This window comes from Macrobrachium nipponense, chromosome 12 (genome assembly GCF_015104395.2).
Source record: "Macrobrachium nipponense isolate FS-2020 chromosome 12, ASM1510439v2, whole genome shotgun sequence".
Lineage (NCBI taxonomy): Eukaryota > Metazoa > Arthropoda > Malacostraca > Decapoda > Palaemonidae > Macrobrachium > Macrobrachium nipponense.
Window position 1 is genome coordinate 104,301,330 of NC_087205.1, and position 21,176 is coordinate 104,322,505.

The 21,176-nt window shown below is 38.1% G+C and overlaps 1 protein-coding gene across 1 annotated transcript in view; it reads right to left on the reverse strand.

Moving 5' to 3' along the window:
- The window catches only part of LOC135224902 (protein retinal degeneration B-like), a 143,783-nt gene that overhangs the window by 90,247 nt on the left and 32,360 nt on the right, over positions 1–21,176 (reverse strand). Inside the window, exons 7-10 of the mRNA XM_064264227.1 lie at positions 20,065–20,276; positions 19,263–19,370; positions 10,738–10,755; positions 10,226–10,394 (exon numbers count right to left, since the gene is read on the reverse strand). Coding sequence (XP_064120297.1) covers positions 10,226–10,394; positions 10,738–10,755; positions 19,263–19,370; positions 20,065–20,276 — 507 coding nt within the window. The remainder of the gene's footprint in view (positions 1–10,225; positions 10,395–10,737; positions 10,756–19,262; positions 19,371–20,064; positions 20,277–21,176) is intronic.

A 21,176-nucleotide genomic window follows, 5' to 3' on the forward strand; every position in this document is an offset into this window, starting at 1 on the left:
TAAAATCCCCCCAAAATTTAGAATAATTAAGTTATTTCAATACTAAATCCATACCCAAAATCAGGCTCACTGCACCAAACAAACATTCTACCTGCCAAGCCTCTCAAGTCATGTATGTACATGCAATTTGGATACTACGTTTATATTACTGAAAAGTCTAACAAGCTACCAAAATCACACCTTTTTTCAGTTCCAATTTCCATCCACTGGTTATAGGCTGGTAACTATTAAGGCAAATATGGACACCTGTATTTTGTTAGAATATATTGACCTCTATATACCTTTCTGTACAGAGCAGGTTAAGGCATTCTAACTTCCTTAGATATTGCATGTATCTGACTGACAGAATTACCTAGAATTTGGGCAGCACTGTATTCAGTTATGTTCTTTTTTCATAGAGGTTAATTGATACTTGGTGAATCCTATCAATTTCATGGTAAAAAAAAACTCCATAAAGTATTATACTCACAATGGTGAATGGTTCTTAGATCTTTCTCTTGATGATAACTATCTCCTCATTAAGGGGGCCGGCCGGCTAATGCCATTTTTTAAGGACATGGCTGTGATGGTTATTACTTCCTAGCAAAGAAAGATAAAGGAAAGGAGAACGCATTTTCGAGAAGTTCGGCAGTAAGGAGGTTTTCGCGCCCGTGTTGGAGGCGCCTTTTTCTCGCGGCTGTTCTGGAATCGTCGGGCGTGTTGTGGAGCGCAAAAACACGCCAATGTGACATGAGCAACGCCGCAATTTCTGATGCAATACCTCGTCTAGATTCATCTAAGAAATTCTAGCAATCTCGGGAACTTGTGACGCTCGCCGTAGGCTCCGCCCCCAGGATGCCGTATAAATACGACGGAAGAAGTAGGAGCAAACAGTGATTGTAGAAGAGAGAGAGATCATACAAGAGGGACTCCAGTTAGTCACAGAGAGTAAGAGCCACAGATCAGATTATCAGTGAGAGATCAGCAGCAGCAGAGATCATCCGTGAGAGATACGAGAAAAAGGAACCGACGAAGTATCAATCAAAAGAAGAGTTGTTCGAGAGTTGGTTGGATATTGGTCTAGTCGTCTTCAAGAGTGGACGGCCGTGTTTTCTCGATGTCGAGCAGACTTCAGAGAAGAAAATTTCCTGCTACAGGTTTTGGGGAGTTCCTGCCTTTCAAGTAGACAAGTTTCTGCAATACGGAGTCAAGAGGACGACTGCAATTGCCGCTCTACATTTATGAAGCCAGCGCGTCGAATTGCCAAATTGACTAGCAAGTATTTGAATTGCCTCACTGTTCCCCCAGTTCATGCAGTGTAAGATTCTATCTTTTTATGTAAATAGGAGATACCATTCTGCATTTACCTTTGTTAGTAAGCTTGTAAATAAACCTTTGTTGTGTTAGTGTTTCTTTCTATATTCATATCCCCAGTTTCAACTGTTGGTGTTGATATATTTTTTTTCTATTATTTCATATTGAACCTGAAGTGGACCTCTCTCAGAGGCCGTAACATTGTGTCGACCCTTTCCAGGATATTTCGACACCGTAACATTGTCTCTGAGATCTCAGAGTCCGTAACAATGACTTTGATATTCATACCGCTTAATAAGGTGACTTGGGACATCTCCAAACCGCATATGATTTTCGCCTCTGACCTTCGGTTTTGTGACGCCAGGGCGATTTATCCCGAAAATAACCATTTTTCAAATTCTATCTCCTCCCTTAATATTTAATATCAAGACCTAGGATTACTACCATATATAGACCTGATATATACCTCCAATCGAATGAGGAGTTTTTTTTTCTAAAAATCATTTTTTTGCTAGATATGAATTTTTCAACATGGTAAAAAAATAAACCCTATAAATCAGGAGAAAAAAATTTATAAAAAAAAGACGAAACAAAACATTGGAAAAAAAGAGCTTTATTTGATTGTTCTATAATGTCTTTCTGAGTTATATATCAAATTCCAATGTTATAACTTTAAAACTAAGTGAGAAGATAGATTTTGAAGGTCAATAAGTATAGTTTTGAGATACGGGCGTTCAAAGTTTTCCTTCGTATTTCTATAAAGAAAATGTTAATAAATAATGATTATTATGAATGTATATTTCTTTTTTGTGTATTAATAAACCAAAACTATTTTATTTATGATAATTTAATCATAAATGATGATCCCTTTGCTCATATATTGTAGCCTGGGGCACTGCTTGAGGCAAGATGGGGCACTCCTTCCTACGCAACTCTCTCTCTCCCCTTCACTAACTCTGCTTATTACAGCAAATTTTCTTCTTCTGTATGCTAGCGAGATGTTTTTCTTGTATTTTCCTCTTTGGCATGATGAGTTCTTGCCGAAACAAAGATAAACAAACGTAAATGCAAGAGAATGTCAAAGGTGAAACTCGAAGGTGTACTCTCTTTTTACAAAGCCAATTTAATAAATCATGATTATTATGAATTTTTCCAGTTTGGGTATTAAAAAACCAAAACTATGTTATTTATCATAAATGAAGATCTCTTTGCTCAAAGATCGTAGCCTTGGGCACAGTGTGACGTGTGCTGTCAGGCAAGACGGGGGCGTTACTACGCAACCCTCCCCTCTCTCTTCACTAACTACGCGTATATTATGATATTCTGTAATAATACTTGAGCGATTTTTCTTCGTCTGTATGTTAGCGAGATGTTTTCCTTGTCTTTTCCTCATTGGCATGATGAAATTCTTGCTGAAACATGCATAAACATACGTAAAAGCAAGCGAATGTCAGAGGTAAAACTCGAACGTGTAGACTACTTGACGTTTGTGCTCACACTGAATCATGGTTGGACAGTTGGACTTGGTAGCTGACTCTGAAGTCTCCCTTCTCGACTCGGGGATTGTCTATAGATGCCATTTCTCCCAATTTCTTTGATAATAATTATCAAAATTTACGATAATAGAAGAAATATTGCATTTTCTTGTACGGATCAATGTTTTAGGCTTATTGAGTAACGTTAACTAATTACCCTGTAACTACGAAAGTAAGAAGAATTTTGGCTAAATATTTCATATACGTATTCTCAATTGCCATATGAAGCTCCATGAATTTTTTCATGACTTTGCATTTTTTGCCCTATACCCCCATATATAAGGGTTCCGGCAGGCCCCCTTAAACAGTTCACATCTGGCATTCTAGTTACAGTATTATGACCCTTGTGCAAGACAGCATTTTTTGCATTTTTCCATGCTAAAAAGCATCTGACATTTTCATGAACAGCTGCCTGGTACTTGCTTCAGACATTTTGATAGTCGTTGTAACTGCTTCACTGTTATCAGCACCAATACCAAGTTTTGCATCACCACCTAACTTAGTAATTTTGTTAACTAGCCCAAGGCCAAATCTTATGTAGGTAATGAAGAACAGGCACCAGTACTTCAGTCACATCACTTATGACTTTTTTTCCAATACCATTTGTCCTACTGATGACAACTGTTTCCTTTTACTTAACCAGTCTTTATCCTGCTGCATGTAAAGTACATAGGTTTCTTATTTTTTCTTTTCAATCTTTCATGCAACATGCTGTCAAATTCCTTCTGAAAATCTATCTACTGCTCAAAGTTAACTAATCAGATATACTAAAAATGCCACGGAATTATGAAATCCATACAGTTTATGCAAAATTAGAGTCTGATTCTGTCTTATCATGATGTTTCCTATGATACACTTATCTTTCCTGAAGATGAGTCACTATAATTGTCATAAAGTTCCCTGGCTTATTCTCACAGTCTTTCTTGTGTAGTAAGACCTTAATGATATCAGTTTAAATATTATATAAGGTTATCTTGCAACTTCCTCAAAAGATATATTCAAGACACACACAGACACACACACACAAATCAGGAGATTCACCAAAAAAGTGTAAGAATGAGGGAACTTAATGAGTAGTTCCATCAGACATTAATACTTGTGCTTCTAAAGCAGAAATGAATGACTGTTATTATCCTTCTAACCCAACAGCCATCACATGTGTTGATACCTATGCAAAATCTTTGGAGAACAGAAGTATTTGTACAGGCTATCCAATGCTGTTTCTTTCTTTCAGGGAAGTTCCTTGGCCTTTGACTGAACAGTTTTCTGCAACAGTGGAACTGCACCCTAGTGAGCCAAGGTTAAGAATAAGAGGAGGAAAAGAGTGATACACTGCGTTGAGCAATCTGGCCTCTGGAACTGATATGTCAAATGTAAATAGGTTGTGATCTATCCATACAGCTACAAGGTCTGCTTAAATGACAGGGTGAAAGCTAGAGGCTAGTGTACAATGTGTTGTTGAAAGACAGACATAGTTGGGAAAAAAATACTATTGAGAAGGGACTTCAATAGATGCACTTCATTTCTCAAACTTTTCCAAGATCATCTATTCACACTATCCTGAGATAGAAACACTGGTATGCCTGAAAATACCAAGGCCAAAGCATATCTGAACACCATGGGGGATAAAATACTCCTAATTTTTTTTCAATGGACTCAGAACATCACTGATGCCATGAGGAAGAAGTATGACAAATTTTCTAAGACAATTTGTATTTTTCATAGCTACAAGCCTGAGGTCTTAACAATAGGGTAATTTCTAGCGCCTAGCTGGATCCGGTTAAAAGCAGATGAAAGCAAGGAATCTTGTGATATCTGGCAACACATGCGTAGAACGGGTGAAGAGTGGTCAAAGACCTCATCTACGCCAGTCTTTCCCAACTCAGGATGACTTAACAAACAGAGGGGCAGCTAGAGGTGGGCAGTATAACATTAAGACCTCAGGTTTGTAGCTATGAAAAATACAAATTGTCTTAGAAAATTTGTCATTTGTTCATACACAAACAAACCTTTGGTCTTAACAATAGGATAGACTCATACTTGGAGGGAGGTATAAGACATCCTAGACCGGCTGGGAGCCTACCCACCAGTCCAGCTCTCAAAAGAAATAGTTCTTAGAGATTGACTGAAGCCCGTTGAGAAGCTAGATAAACTAATATCTAACCACTCAGAACCTGAGTGACGTACAATGATATACTATGGGATAACCATTGTACAGGGAACCAAAGAGAAACTTTGACTGTCCAATAACAAACCAAGACACTAGGGTTTGTATTACTCGCGAATCCTCCTTGCCAAGGAGTGGAGCCTATGCTACCAAATAGTGGGTAAAATATTGTATAATGCACGACCACACTACCAGTATGACTACCTCACTCACCTGTATCAGACCAGTCCAGCAAATGACGTGTCTATTCCTTAAACCGCCTGAAGGAAGAAGGAAAGGTACAAGAGAAAGAAGGAGACCAGCCAATCACTCATTCTCTCATCTACACAATCATCTTAGGTAAGATACAAAGGTGCCCCATTAAGGGCAACTATGAGTTACACAACCTGTTGGGCAGCCACCACAGGACCCAGGGAAAACATGTCCATAGATCTGTGGGCAACATCCTTAAGATAGAAGGATGTGAAGGTGGACTGGCGTAACCAAGTACCAGCACTCAGCACTATATGTACAGCCAAGTTCTTTTTGAAAGCCAGAGAGTGACCAATACCTCTAACGTCATGTGCTCTAGCCTGCACAGACGTGGTGGTGGTGGAATCATCAAGAGTCAAGTACGCCTATCTGAAGACTTCCAATATCCAAAAAGAGATAGTATTATTAGACACTTCTTTCTTTGTACAGCCTGTGCTAACAAAAAGTCTGCGGCAGCCTGGTCTAAGGCGCCGATTTCTTTTAAGATAGCAACGCAGGGCCCAGACAGGGCACAACAAAAGCTCTTGAGCATCACCACCCACACAGTCAGTCAGTGATGGAATGGAAAACGAAGTGAACCTGTCATCATGCACCGAAGGGTTTTGGGTCTTGGCCACGAATTCCGGGACAAATTCGAAGGAAACCAACTTCCAACCCCTGGTGTGCTTCACCTCATAACTCAGACCGTGGAGCTCTCCTACCTTCTTGGAAGATGCCAAAGCCAAAAGGAAAACTGTCTTGAGCGTCAGGTTCCTGTCAGATGAGCGACGAAAGGGCTCATATGGACTCTTAGTTAAGCTCTTAAGCACCAAGGAAACATCCCACGTTGGAGGCTTGAGCTCTCTAGGAGAACTGGACTGCTCAAACCCCTTAATTAGCAGGGAAAGTTCCCAGGAAGAGGAGATGTCGATACCCTCAAGGCGTAACACCAAACTCAGTGCCGCCCTGTAGCCCCTAATAGCAGAAACGGACAAACGTTTCTCGTCTCTGAGGAAGGTTAAAAAGTCAGCTATTCACTGAATAGAGGTCGCGAGTGGATAAAAACCCCGTTTACGACACCAATCACAGTAGATCGCCCATTTGCCTTGGTAAACTACGGAGGTTGACTTCCTAAGACTGCTGGACATGTGCCCAGCTGTTCTCTGAGTAAAGCTCTCGCTCGGGGAAGATACTTGATAGCCTCCAACCGTGAAGAGACAGGGATTCTACTGACTGGTGGAACCTTTCTGCATGGGGCTGACACAGGAGATGCCGCCAAGGGGGAATCTCCCTCGGAATCTCTGACACGACAGCAGATCTAAAAACCATTCTGCCTGAGGCCACAGAGGGGCTACCAGTCATTTGGAGACCCTGTGAACTCATCAGCCTGTTCAGAACCTGACGGATCAAACAAAATGGAGGGAAGGCACACACCTCCAGGTTGTCCCAGGGATGTTGGAATGTCTCTTCTGCCAATGCTAAGGGATCTGGAACCACTGAACAGAACACCTCCAGCTTCCTGTTGTAGCGTGTCGCGAAAAGGTCCAGCATGGGTCTCCCCCAAATCTGGAAAAGCTTGTCTGCCACCACTTGATGAAGGGACCACTCTGTGCCTAGGATCTGATCCCGGTGACTGAGTTTGTCTGCGACTACGTTCCGTTTCCCTGGGATATACCTGGCTGACAGCTCTACCGAATTGCTGATTGCCCACTGGTGAAGCTTGACGGTCAAGGCATGGAGTTGCTGAGAAACCAGGTCTCCCTGTTTGTTCACTTAGGCTACCACCGTGGTGTTGTCCAAAATGAGAACGACAGAGTGACCCTCTACCATCCCCCGAAACTCATTCAGACCTTGGAAAGCCGCCTTCAACTCCAAGACGTTGATAAGTTGTTGCTTGTCCTCCAAACCCCAATCGCCTGAAGTGATGAGGCCGCCTAAGTGCGCACCCCAACCTGCGAGGGAGTCGTCCGAGAACAGAAGGAAGTCCGGTGGGAGAGAACAGAGGGACACCCTTCAACAGATTCTGGTCGTCCAATCACCAACGAAGAGAGAGGAACCATAAACAGGGGAGAGTCCCCCGCCGGAGACCAGAATTCTCCCAGTCTCCATTGCAGAGACCGAAGATGAAGACACCCATGAGGGACCAGCTTCTCCAAGGAAGATAACACTCCCAGAAGAACCTGCCACTGATGAGCTGACTGATGTGACTTTGACAGGAAGTTGCGCACTACAGCCCGCAACTTCTCCAATCTCTGATCTGACTGGAAAACTCTTGCCACTGTCGTATCGATGACCATGCCCAGGTAGAGAATCCTTTGAGTGGGTATGAGGTTCGACTTTTCCTGGTTGACTAATATCCCCAGGTCCAGACAGAACCGAAGTAGACGATCCCTGTCCTGCAGCAGCTTCTCCCTGGAAACTGCTAAGACTAACCAATCGTCGAGGTACCTCAGCAAACAGATCCCCTGAGCATGGGCCCAACTTGACACAAGGGAGAAGAACCTTGAGGGGCTGTCGTCAGCCCTAAGCACAAGACTGAACTCGAAGATCTTGTCAGCAAGAGAGAAGCGAAGGAACTTCCTGGACGTGGGATGAACAGGGATTTGGAAGTATGCGTCCCTTAAGTCTATTGACAGCATGAAGTCGCCTTCCTTCACAGCTGCCAACACCGAGCACGGGGTCTCCATCTTGAACCGTGTCTTCCTGATGAAGCGATTCAAGGTGGATAAGTCGATCACAGGCCTCCATCCTCCTGACGCCTTGGGCACCAAGAAGATGTGACTGTAAAACCCCGGGGACGGACGCACTACTTCCTCTATCGCATCCTTGTCCAGCATTTTCTGCATTTCCTCCCAAAGAGCCAAGAAATTCAGAGAATCTGGAGGATACGTCTTCCTGAGCTGCGGCTTGTCCGACAGAGGAGAGAAGAAGTCAAATGACAACAGGTATCCCACCCGAAGGACATCTACCACCCACTTCTCCGCCCTGTAACTCTGCCACTTGGCCCAATGGCCAGCCAGGCAACCCCCCACTCGTGGCGCAGGAGAGGGAGAGGCGCCTAACCTACCAACGGCTTCCTTGACCTCTGCCCCTGGGGGCCCTTCTTGATTTAAAGGAACGAGAGCGAAAGGGGCATTGATCTTGAGAATTAGGCTGTGTCGAACGGGAAGGCCCTGCCGAACTCGAGGTCCTCGATGGCCTACCAGGCGTTGATCTCTTCGAATGCTGTTGACCTAACACTGAAAACCATGTTCCTCCAAGCTCTGGTCTCTTTGACAGGGCTACACTAACTTCATGGTTTGTCAAGGGCTTTGACTCATTCTAAGAATTGGTTTTCAATTGAGCTCTCCATCTTGCCCAACTTCGCTGACCCAGTCTCTTGATAACCTAGATATGATTTGCCAATCTGACTCTCTTAAATAATCACTTCTAGCAAGGAAAATCAATTGCTTTACCCTTTAAGAGTAGCAAGGATTTACTTACAGAGAAAAGTGTGCCTTGTGAACTAATGATTAATCTTTTCCCAAATACCAGTCAAAGAATATAAAGTATAAATAAGAATTCACTCTTGCACTGGTTTTAATAGGTTATCTAAATAGTCCAATCTGCATCCTCTTTGGAGAAAGGGGCAAAGGCAGAGGTTAATGTGCATGAAGTCTCTGTAATTCCCTCTTTCCTTGATTTTAGATGTAGTGCCCTAAGAATGTCTCCAATCTGAGGATGAAAGTACTTTAAGTGTCCTTTAACTTTTTCCAAATTTTGTCTCAGGTACGTTAAGCACAGAAATCTGAAAATCTCAGTGGGCCAGATTATTAAGTAGGTTCATAACTCATCTGTGGGGTCCTGAATTATTAGCACTCACAAGTGGCACAGCCTCAAGATGTTCTGGTCAGCATTTCACAGGCTGCTGGCAGGCAGTTTCCTGCCTCTGGGTTACCACTTATTTACCATATATACCATTGCAACAAGAAGCCAGCAAGCTAACATACCTTGAATATAGATCTGGTTTATTTTCAGACATTACAAGAATCCTGTGTTCTATTGTTCAAACCTCGGGGGTCACTCTGAGACTTTTCTTCTGCCTAGCATTCAAGGCATATACTATATTATATATTATTGGTTTTTTGAGTAAAAAAACTATAAGTTCTTTGCCACACAAGTTTTTTCATGTCCATTAACCATTCGAAACTAAAACTATTATTGCTACAGCTCTGCCGAGCATTACTGTTCAGCATGTTTTTCCTTATCACACCTATGATTATGCTTGGCAGAGCCATGATAGTAAGCTAGTTGTTTAATAAGACTGTGATTTTGAAGATATTATGAAATTAAAACTACATGAACAAAACAGTCAAGTATGGAAATCTTGACCTTGCTACTGAAAAGAATATCCAATATTTTAGGAAGAATTTCATATCCCAGGAACAAGTCTTTTGAAATAAAATTCACACTGGTTCCATTTACCAATTAAAGTTTTATAAGAGTTGCTCTCTGACACTAAGTTACAGCTATAGAACAGTTGCTTGATGAAATTTGCTATAGTACCAACTTACAATTCTTTCCTTTGTCTCTATGAATCCAATAACCGTTCAGATCTGAAGCACTATTTTTATTTTAAGCAAAACAATGTTTAAGAGCATTCTACATCATGAGTAGTATCAATAAAATCCTGAATGTAAATACAATCATAATCACTGTCATAAATTATACCATCTTACCCTAACAATGACAAAAAAAGTTCACCTAATTTTTTAAGTACCATCAGCCTTAATAATAAAAAAAGTCTGAGTGGGAAAATAAGATTAGAAGATTATATACTTGCATTTAGCACTGCTGCTGGATATGTAACATGAGTAATATAGAGATCCTACCCTCCCCTTCACAATATCAGTAATGAAGATATGTAATATCCAGTATCAGGCAATTTGAGTTCACCTAACAAAAACCAGATAAAATCAATGATAAAAGAAATAACAGGTAGGAAAGACAGAGGATTTACCTGGATGACGAAGATCTTCTACGAGGAAATGGAGCCGTAAGATGACTATTGTAGTGATAAGTTGAATCTGAGACAGAACGGGATGGGGGAACTTCAGGATGGTGTGGTGCATCATTACTCATGGACTTGCGATAAATTCGCCCTCCACATTCCCCACCGGTATCGTCTCCTACAATTTCATATATGGCACATTACATACAATTGCTAAACTAACCTTAAATTCTTACTACAGTATATTAAGATTTTATTTCACATGGAACATTCCTTTCAAGATGCCCAAAAGCAAATCAATGGAAGGCTTGAAGACACTAAACAATTATGAATATGGGCAACATTCATAACTTCTGATAACCAATTTAATATCTACAATGTTATCTTTATATGATAATATAAATTTCAAAGCAATCATTCAGAAATATTGTCGACTAAATAATACATTACCAACAAATATATCAAAAATCAATTTTCACAAAACTGTATACCAAAACATGGCTAATGCCAAAAGCCTGTACCTTTAGGCAAAAGGAAAACTGCAAAAGAAAATAGATTGGCAATGAAATTCTTAACATCAAATGCAAATATGCAAACTATGATCTTCACAACTACAAAGCTAATCTGCATTTACTAAAATAACATGCTGCACGATGAAATGATTCTATATGCTAAAAATTTGGAAAACAATTAAGAATTGATACAAAACTCATCACCAAGGAGCACCATAAGCTCCCGTAATAAAAAGGAATTCATGCATAACTTATCAAAACAAGATCTAATATGCAAAAGCTACCGACTCTAAAATGCAGGTGGGATAGTCTCCATGTAAAAGCCTCTGGTTCAGTCCCATCAGCAAATGAATTTGGCAAGAGTAAAAATCATACAAAATATTTTTCTTCCTTTATAATAATGTCTGTTTAGAGAGAAAGATATCTGTAAATGTTTGAATGCTTTAGAAATATCCCATACATGCCTACAAACATGTGATACCAGTCACCTATCTTATGACAAACTCAAGAAATGAAAAAACCACAAATACAACTGACGGATAATTATGATTGAATTTTTAGAAACATATTTCACATCCAAAGGTAAATATGTTTATCGAATTACATGTAAGAAAAAATTCCCTTTTAATCAATTTTTTAGTAACTTAATTAATCTAAGAACCTATTACCACAACCTTCAAAAAACACACCCTTCCCATTTCTTTTACTTTATTTAAATCACTGAGATTCCAATGACATCAATTAACATCAATTCTATCATCTAGAAAAAGGAATTAAATATTTTCACAGCGAACAGCACTGGAATAATGTCTCATGTGCTGGGGAACCTTAACTCATAAAAAAAATTAGTAAAAGAGCTTAATAGAACATTATCACTAAAGTTCTAAATAGAGATTCGTAACATTTTTGCCTAATTTTTCCAATTTTTCTGATTTTTATAAGCAGTAACTGGCATAAATAGTAATAATACATCATAGTAGTACTTTTTATAAAAAAAAAAAAAATTGTCTCCACTACATTTTCAAGACACAAAATGTAAAGAAATTTCTATTCACTTAAAACAATATGTCATTCTGAGTATAAAGGTTTTTTGGTTTCAATTTGTAAACGATAAGAAAGTACAAGTTATTTAGCTTGAAAATGAGACTTAAACCTAAACAGATTGTCTCTTTACCACAGGCAAATTATGGACACCCAAGGAATCTCAAAGTATTAATAAAAGCCCGTTCATAATTAAAGAAAAGAACTTTGCTGCAACTACTTGCTGGAACTATAGAAATAGGATTTCACACAAATTATCAAATTATTCCTATAGTAACTGGTTAGATATTACTGAGCTTTTTATAGAACAAAACACATTTTCTATACAACCTATTCATTACCTACTGAATCCTCTTTCCTCTATGCAACTGAATTATGGATAAGAATTATGTGAAACTACAGCAAAACTGCCTAAATAGAATTATGATGCAAACTGAAAATGAAATGAATAATTCAAACAAAGCCACAATGGCACAAATGGCTCAGAAGTTAAACCCTGGGAAAAATGCAACTACAGGTTTACTCCATAGATATGAGCACAAGACTGATTTGTAACATACATAGAAGTCACTGAAGGACTTGGGATACAAAGTGACAACATTTGTATCTTAATCAGTAAAAGATTGTACACCTGGGCTCTGTTACCAGGGAAGAAATCAATATGTAGATGAATATGTTACGGATTGGTATGAACAAATTTAGTACAAAACCAAGATGAATGGGCTTCAGCTGGAAGTCAAAACAATTGGTATGCTGAATTCAATTTGTGTACAGGTATATGACAGGCCTGAAAGTTGAATGTAAAAATAAGGCTTAACTTAGTATTTCGGTACAAGAAAGACCCACTTCTGTAGCTACCACACGAGCAGAAATCCTTATGGTGATGCAAGAAATGAAAGAATTTCTTTTCATTTGGCAATTCCTGCTATAAGTAATGAAGTGCAAAACATTTACCAATCCTGCATCTAGTACTCAGAGAACCAACATGATGTACCGTATTTGCTGGGTATTAGATGAACTTTTTAATTTTTAAATGTATCAAAAAAGTAACCTGCGTCCAATGTGGGCCATGCAGTATTACAGATGGGAGACCAAGTGCCATAGGCTAGGCCAGCAAGCATACTGGTAGGCACAAAAATTATTGCTGATAATAAATCATTGAAAAACAAGCCTAATTATCACAATAAATTGTGTTACTAAAAATAAATTATTGAAAACAAGTCAAATGATCAGTCTGTTATCACAGACTTACGCAAAATAGTTTACAACACGTCGGCATTTACCCTATATGGGAAGCTCATATCATCTCACTGTACCTCCTTCCCACGCATACATTACCTACATCTGATATGTCATACATTCTATAAGGACTGCTTTACCTTTAGGAAACATTTATTCTGCAATGAGTGGATATAAACAAAATCATAGTGCTGCCCTGGTGGCCTGTCACAGTAACACATATATAGTATACAACTATACAGCTATCCTGAGCAAAGGTAAGAGTTTGGGTAAGGTTTCCTATAAAGTAACGTTTATTTATGGTAAATTTCATACAGTCCAAACCCATGGCTGAAAAACAAGAAAGGCACTGTCATAACACCAAATTTAAACTAAAATCATACATTTTGCCCTACAAAATCACTTTAAATATCTTTCAGTAAATGTATGATGAAACATATTAAAATTGTTTTACTCCAAAAAATATCTTTGTAAACTAGGCATGTGTCTTATGCCAGAGTGTGGCTTATACGCTGGCAAATACGGAACATTATGACCAAAATAACAACAGGAGTTGCTGCAACATACAGCAACCTTAAAACCAAGCAAATTGCAATCAAGAGATGCATACTGAAACTACAAACAACAACCAAAACACTATCTCAAACTGATAAAGATGAATAATGATGAAAGCTGGTCAGTTATCTGTTAGGACACCAGACTCTCCCTTGTGGAGACAGCCTGATCTATTTTTCTACCCAGTGATTTATTCATTTTAGCAGGCATTCTGTTAGCTTATCAGGTGTTTGCAAGAGTGAATGTAACAAGACTGGTAATCTGTATGAACACAAAGAATCAACACAATGTTTGATAATAAAATTTCTAGCATATTATTCTCCTTAGTGAGGGATTTTTGAATCTTGATTCGCAACGTGACAAGTAATATAATTTTAAAACCCTATTTGTGTAGACTAAACCAATTTGTGAAAAAAACGAGAAAATAATCATGAGGTGAATGGTATATGTCCAATAAGGTGGTAGTGGCATAAGGTAAGAAGTGTGGAAGGGCTATGGTCAAAGTAATAACTAAAAAATACAACCACAGAGTCATAGAGTGGTAGAGCAGAAAAATGTATCTAATTTTGTATTAAAAATTCCTACTTAAGAACCATGTATCATTTTCAGATCCTTGAAGGACGTGATAATTATCAGTAAGTAATGTTTTCTTAAAATTTCCAGGAACCAAATATATTGTACAGTAGAGACCCGGTTCACGACCGTATTAGAACTCGACATAATCGGATTTCGCCACTAAATTTCCAATAAACTTTGTATCTGTTTTCAACCAAAAAACCAGTTTCCGACCCCCGACCATATGATGTTTGTAAACAAAACTGTTTCCGCCAGCTGCCGCTAGTTGGCGTCATCCAGTGCTACCAAATGTAGCATAATTTCATGTTTTTTAGCATAATTTGACCCAAGAATTGGAGCTTAGCATAATTTCTTTCACACTTAGGGTTCTAAGTACAATTTTAGAATGTATTTTCACTAAAAATTTTGTTTAAATAAAATGCAGAAAATTCCTCAATTTCATACACAGCTATAGTGAATGTATCTTCAAGTGAAATTGCCTCAAAAGCAGCACTAACAAAGAAATGAGTTAATTGCTAAAGTTTGACCCAACTAAGGAATGTTAAATTTTTGTGAATATAAATAAATACCCACAGTGGCATGACAAACAATCAGTAAAGTGTTTAATAATGTTTTTTCTTCATGAGTAAAGAATTACTTTTTTTTCCTTTTTAAGTTTTTATTTTTTTCAGTAATCAAAATTTTAATTATGTCTGAAGTGATTTTACCACAATTTTCAAGTATTTATTCATTGTGTATGTGATCTATTAAAGAAAAAGTGTTTCAGTGGCATGATAATGATCAAGTAATAAGTACGTATGTTTTTCTTCTTGAGTAGAGACTGGTTTGTTTGTTTACCTTTTTTTTTTAGTTTTAATTTTTCAGGAAATATCAGTAAATAACAAAATGTTATATTTGAAGTAATTTTCACACATTTTCAAGTATTTATTAATTGTTTATGTGACCTGTTAAAGAAAAATGGTTCTGAGTGGCATGATAATGATGCAGTAATAAGTAAAACTTGTTGTTTTTCTTCACATTGGTATGTGTGATCTTCACACATTTGTCAAATAGTATAATAGTGATTGCATATCAAATAGTGTACTAGTGATTGCGTATGTGATCTATTAAGAAAAATGGTGTTTTATTACGAGTTTCCTAACATCATCAAATTATTAGTTATAATATTGTCTGTTCGTCACTTTTTATCATTTCACCTAATATATAAATGTTTTAAATTTCCATTACATCGTTGTTTTAGCTCAAATGTATTAGAGAAATGAGATAATGATAGATTAATAGCATAATTCTGGCACAAAATTGCACCATATTTGGCATAAATTCTTGCTTGGACCGACTAGCATAATTTAGCAAAACTGTTGGTAACATTGGGTGACGCCACTCAGTGACTCAGCATTGTTTTAAAGTCGCAACTAATGTTTACAAACATTCAAACTGTGTCGTGTCTTGTACATCTTGCGCGCATTTCTTGTTTGCTTTTTCGGTGGTATCAACGTAGACATATTCTAAAACCATGCTAACACTTGAGACGCGCGTTTCAGTAGCAAATGCAATACGTATTTAAGTGTTAGGTTTGGAGTGAAGGCAATGTTACGTACGTAGGTTACATGTGCGGTTCAGTAGCGAATGCAATCTTTAAGCTTTGTTAAGCTTTCCGGTAAAGAAGAAGTTAGTCATAGTTTATATCAGAGAAGCTACTATGCCATATTAAGTGCGTAGTAATCAAGAAATTAAGAAGAATCTTTTATGTCGTACTGTAATACGTTAATGTTTACGTGTAAGATTTGGTAGTGAAACCAGTTACATACGTAACATGTTCGGTTCCGGTAGCAACGCAATCTGAAGCTTTTTAAGCGTGCCGGTACAAAGAGAGGTTAGCCTTAGGTTAACTCAGAATCCGCTACGGTATACATTAATTATAGAAATTAAGTAGATTCTTTTATGTCTACTGTAAAAAATACGTATTGTTTACGTGTGAGATTTGGTAGTGAAACCACTGTCACATACGTAACGTGGTGCCGTTCGGTAGCGAACGCAATCTTAATCTTTGTTAAGCTTGCTGGTAAAGAGGAGGTTAGCCTTAGCTTAATCAGAGAAGCCGCTATGGTATAGAAATAATTATAGAAATTAAGAAGATTCTTTTATGTCTACTGTAAAAAGACGTCAATGTTTACGTATGAGGTCTGGTAGTGACACAGTTTACATATGCAAACGCGTGCGCGGTAACGAACGCAATCTGTATGCTTCATAAAAGCGTCCTCGTAAAAAAAAAAAAAAAAAGGAGGTTAGCTTGATATTAAACTCAAGAGATGCTGGTACGTAATGGTATAGTAATTAAAGAACTTAATTAAGAACGATTCTTTTACTTATGTGGTACGTATATATGTACCATGCAGTACCATAATAATTGTCAAAGTCCAATAAGCTTGAAACCAGCCCTGATAATTGGACAATTTGCCGTAAAGACGCACCTTTTTTTATAAGGACATTTATGAAACAAAATAGAAAGTATCATAACATTACATTTACTGAAAGATAATTTTCAAGCGATTTTGTATACAGTATTGCAGTCGACTCCGTAAAAGATTTACATAAATTAATATCGAATGTAAATGTTTCTAGGCTTATAGCGAGATATGGTTTCTTTACTACCATAGTCCCGATATAAACCACCAGGGCTGCGCTATGGTTTGTTTACATCCTTAAATGCCGACTTACTGTAGGCAAATTTTTGCAAGTTTTTGATAAATATAGATTGGGTTTAATTTTAATAGTTTATTAATTTACTGTAATAATTAGACTTGCTTTTCAATGCTTTTATTATGTTAGCAACACGTTTTATGCCTACCCACTACACTACGTTCTACTTACTATTTACCTAGGTAGCCTATGGAGCTTGGTCAACAATCAGTTGGACACAGGGTAGTTTTCTTTTATACTGTATATTACACATTTAAAATTATAAATATACGTTTAACATGATATTTATTTAACTTTTAACTTATTTAGTTGTAATTTACATGTAATGTATTGTATAAAAAGGCAAGGTTAGGTAATAACTGATGGTCAAGAACGGATTAATCCATTTTCAGTTATTTCTTATGGGAAAACTTGATTCAGTTCTCGAAATAATCGAATTTCGACGCTCCTTCTGGAACGAATTATCGTCGAGAACTGAGGCTCTACTGTATTTGTGAAAATATTAAAAGGCCAAAATACAATGGTAGGTCACAGGGTATGATCTTACTGTCACATGACAATAAGCAGTACCTTTTTTTTACGGTTATAAAATTACTTATGACTAAAATTATCATACAAATGATTATGAACACTAAAGTATCATGATCCAGTGGGATATTCATAAAAACAATGTAAATCACAGTATGGGATATAACTACAGTATTGATTTTTCTGCTGCAGCACCAAGATAAAAAAAAACAATTACTACAAGCAGTGTTATGATATGTAATTGGAAAAACAACATAGTACCTGACAAGAAGGCTGTCATTTACTATGCCACAGGAGAATGTTTCTTAGAAGATGAGTTCAGACACAATACATAACCACTAAATTATATAAATATTGAATAATTAACATGGCATAACTATCTGAAAGCCAATTTAAACTGCTTTGCCATTAAAAAAAAATATTAATTTACAGGGCAAAATAACTTTTCCTGGAGAACTTCTCACAGAGGGGTTTCAGTTCATTTGTTGTGGCTTTGTTTTGAAATTCTGTATGTACTGTATACTGCTTACTTAAAACAAAGCACTGCATATATTTGGTAATGAGTCAAAGCATATATTTAGGAGGCATTTATACTGTACATGCTGTGTAAGCCCACAGTATGACCTAGTTATATATTGCATTCTGTCTGTCAGTAATCCACAATCCTGATCTAATATATGTACTTCCCATTACAGGTGTAAAAAATGTTTGCATGAATTGAATACCTAATAAATAATGCAAGTAAAATAAAGAGCCCATTAAAAATGTGTGGTCTATTTTAAAAATCGTATCTGAATATGAAGCTAATTCTGTAAAATTTATGGACTGAGATGCCTGTTGTGAAAAAGGCATTATTACATGTCATCCAACGCTTGCAAATTCAACAGCGTGCTCATCAGGGGATGCTAAGCTGATACAGTGGAGAGGGATACACTTGCCTCTTTTGTCACACAGTGGCGCATGAGTCAATATATCAGGGAAGTTACTGTATCCCTGATGTTGGGCATGATGGAAAGTGGAATGGTAAGAGTGGTGGTAGGACTGAGACTGGTAGTTTAGGTATAACTGAGGATTTGAAGGAGGAGAGGTGTAAGTGACACCAGGTGGTGAGGGAGTCAGGGTGGTGCAAACATTGATACCAATACCGGGTATGCTACATGGTGCAGAACATTTTCTAACAAGTTGACTTGATGTTGAAGACATTGGCAAAGGAGCAGATATCTTTCTTAGTGGATTCTGGGGACTAACTTGGGGCTGAAGAGCTAGAGCCTTACTAGACACAGAGGGGTGAGAGGGGGACTGACTTTTACACACTGAGGGTTGAGATGGGCTCTGAATCTTACTAGACACTGCAGGCTGTGAAAGTGGCTGAATTTTACTTGAAAATGAAGGTTGAGGAGATTGCGGAGATGGAATCTTACTTGGTCCTGAGGGATGTGGGGTTGAAGTAGGCTGAATTTTACTAGTTATTGAAGGTTGACACGGGATCTGAGGAGACATAATCTTACTAGGAGGAACAGGCTGACAAGGGGTTTGAGGAGAATGAATCTTACTAGACGCTATTGGCTGAGGAGTCTGGGGAGAGGGAAGCTTAGTAGACAAAGAAGGTTGAGAAGTCTGAGAAGAAAACATCTTAGACAAAGATGGATGAGAAGAAATTCTGTTCAAAGAAGATGACTGGGAGGAAGTGGAACACAAAGGTTGATTCTGAGGAGAAGGAGGGGAGGACGAGAATACATCACCTGCAACACTTTTAAGAGCAGATTCTGGACTGACAGTGATAGTGGGAGAGGAAGATGTAGGAGGGTCTGGGGAGCCTTGGGGGGGAGATGCAGGGGAAAGAGATGATGGGTGTAGAGGTTGTCCGGGGGATGACTTCTGCTTGCAGTACTGACCCGGGGAAGGAGGCTCTCCCTCCGGAATGTTGCTATTGCTTCCAAATTTATGTTGATCATGGGCTCTACAGAGAACATCATATGCTAAAATTCCACCAATACTGTCACCTGGAAGAAACAATGGTAAAACTCATTGTAATTGGGAAACCTTATTGCACTAAATGTTCAAATCATCAATATTAGGGAAAAACTCTCTATCACGAGCATATTATTAGGACATTCTTAATACCTAAAGTAACAAATTCCTACTTATAATGCAGTTATGTATCTATTAAGCTCAAGCCAGGTTAGGCCCTGGACTGAGCATAATAGGTGATGATTCTCTCTCTCTCTCTCTCTCTCTTCTCTCTCTCTCTCTCTCTCTCTCTCTCTCAGAGTAAAATAAGATGTATTTGAAATGATATTACTGTAAAAATTTTTTTGATAAAGCATGTTATACAATATTTAAAATATTTTCTAATTATTTTAATTTTATTTTCCAGTCTGCTTTTACTGGAAAATAAAATTAAAATAATCACTGAATATTATTTTAAATATTGTACAAGGTGCTGTATCATCAAAAACTTTACAGTAATATAATTCAAATAAGTTAGAGAGAGAGAGAGAGAGAGAGAGAGAGAGAGAGAGAGATGAAAGAGAAGAAGAGTAAAAATGGAAAACAACAATACATGAATTATAATTTGTATACTTTTCACTTAAAAAAAATTCCCAAGATTGTAATTGCCTAAATCTTACTATGAAAAACATCTAGACTACTTGTGTAAAAAATAAATTATACCATGATACTGTCACTGTGACTTACCAATGATACCAACTTGTCCAGTAAATCCTTCCCCTTCTTCAGACTTCAGAAATTCATGATAAGCAGCATTGGTCGCATTCAAGGTGCGTACTACGGCTTCCTCATATTCAGGTATAGTTGTGGCCATGAGCGGAACTGCACCTACTGGTATATTGTCACCGCCTGACACTTCACCACAAACAGGAGAAGAATCTAAGCCGTAAGGGCTGAGGCTGCACGAAAAAATAAAAGACAGTTTTAAAAATCACATAGGTATCAACACGGGCAACAACATGTTTGTAAAAACAAATTACTACTCTTAATCTCCCCAAAGAAACGCTCATTTAACACATTTCACTATCAACATGTTAATGTCAGTTAAGGGTTAATGCACCTGTCACTTTCCTGTTAAAAGATTATGTTCCAGTTTGGCTCAGATGTTAAACAGCCTGCGTGACAAAAAAGGGATTTTGACAAAGGAAAAATCTATTTCTGGGCGAATGACCTGTGTCTCCCAGTGAAATGGTTCCTTTAGCACTCATTTCTAGGTATAAATATTGCTAAGTATACCAGAGAAAAAAGCTATATGGTAATGCCAGAATATTCTGGCTCGCTCACCTTTATTTAAGGTGTCGGTATGGTATCTGGGGCGAGTGAAACCACTACCAGAGGTCTTCTGCCATTAGTCTCTTCCTTTGTCAATTTCCCTTTCAAACTAGGCACCATACCAGCGCCATCTACCGCCCACTACCGCTACTACTAGCGCCTCGATAGCCATTCCTGAAAATAGCACCCAAGCTTTGGGGTATAGGGTGAGGAAGGAAGGGGTGGGTTCACTGGGCGACACAGGTCATTCGCCCAGAAATAGATTTTTCCTTTGTCAAAATCCCTTTTCTGGGCTGAACCTGTGTCGCTCCGTGAAATAGTAACAGAGAATTGTTCCCACAAGCTTGGATATACTCTATAAGACTACTGGAAGGGAGAAACTAACTAAGATAATTCTACCCTATTTAATAAATTGCTTAAATCTAGACAGATTTTAACAATATCTTAAGTCTAGGTCCTTACTTCAGTAAGTATATACTATTACCGGCAATAATTATTGGTAAGGCCTGTGTGATTACTATGACAAC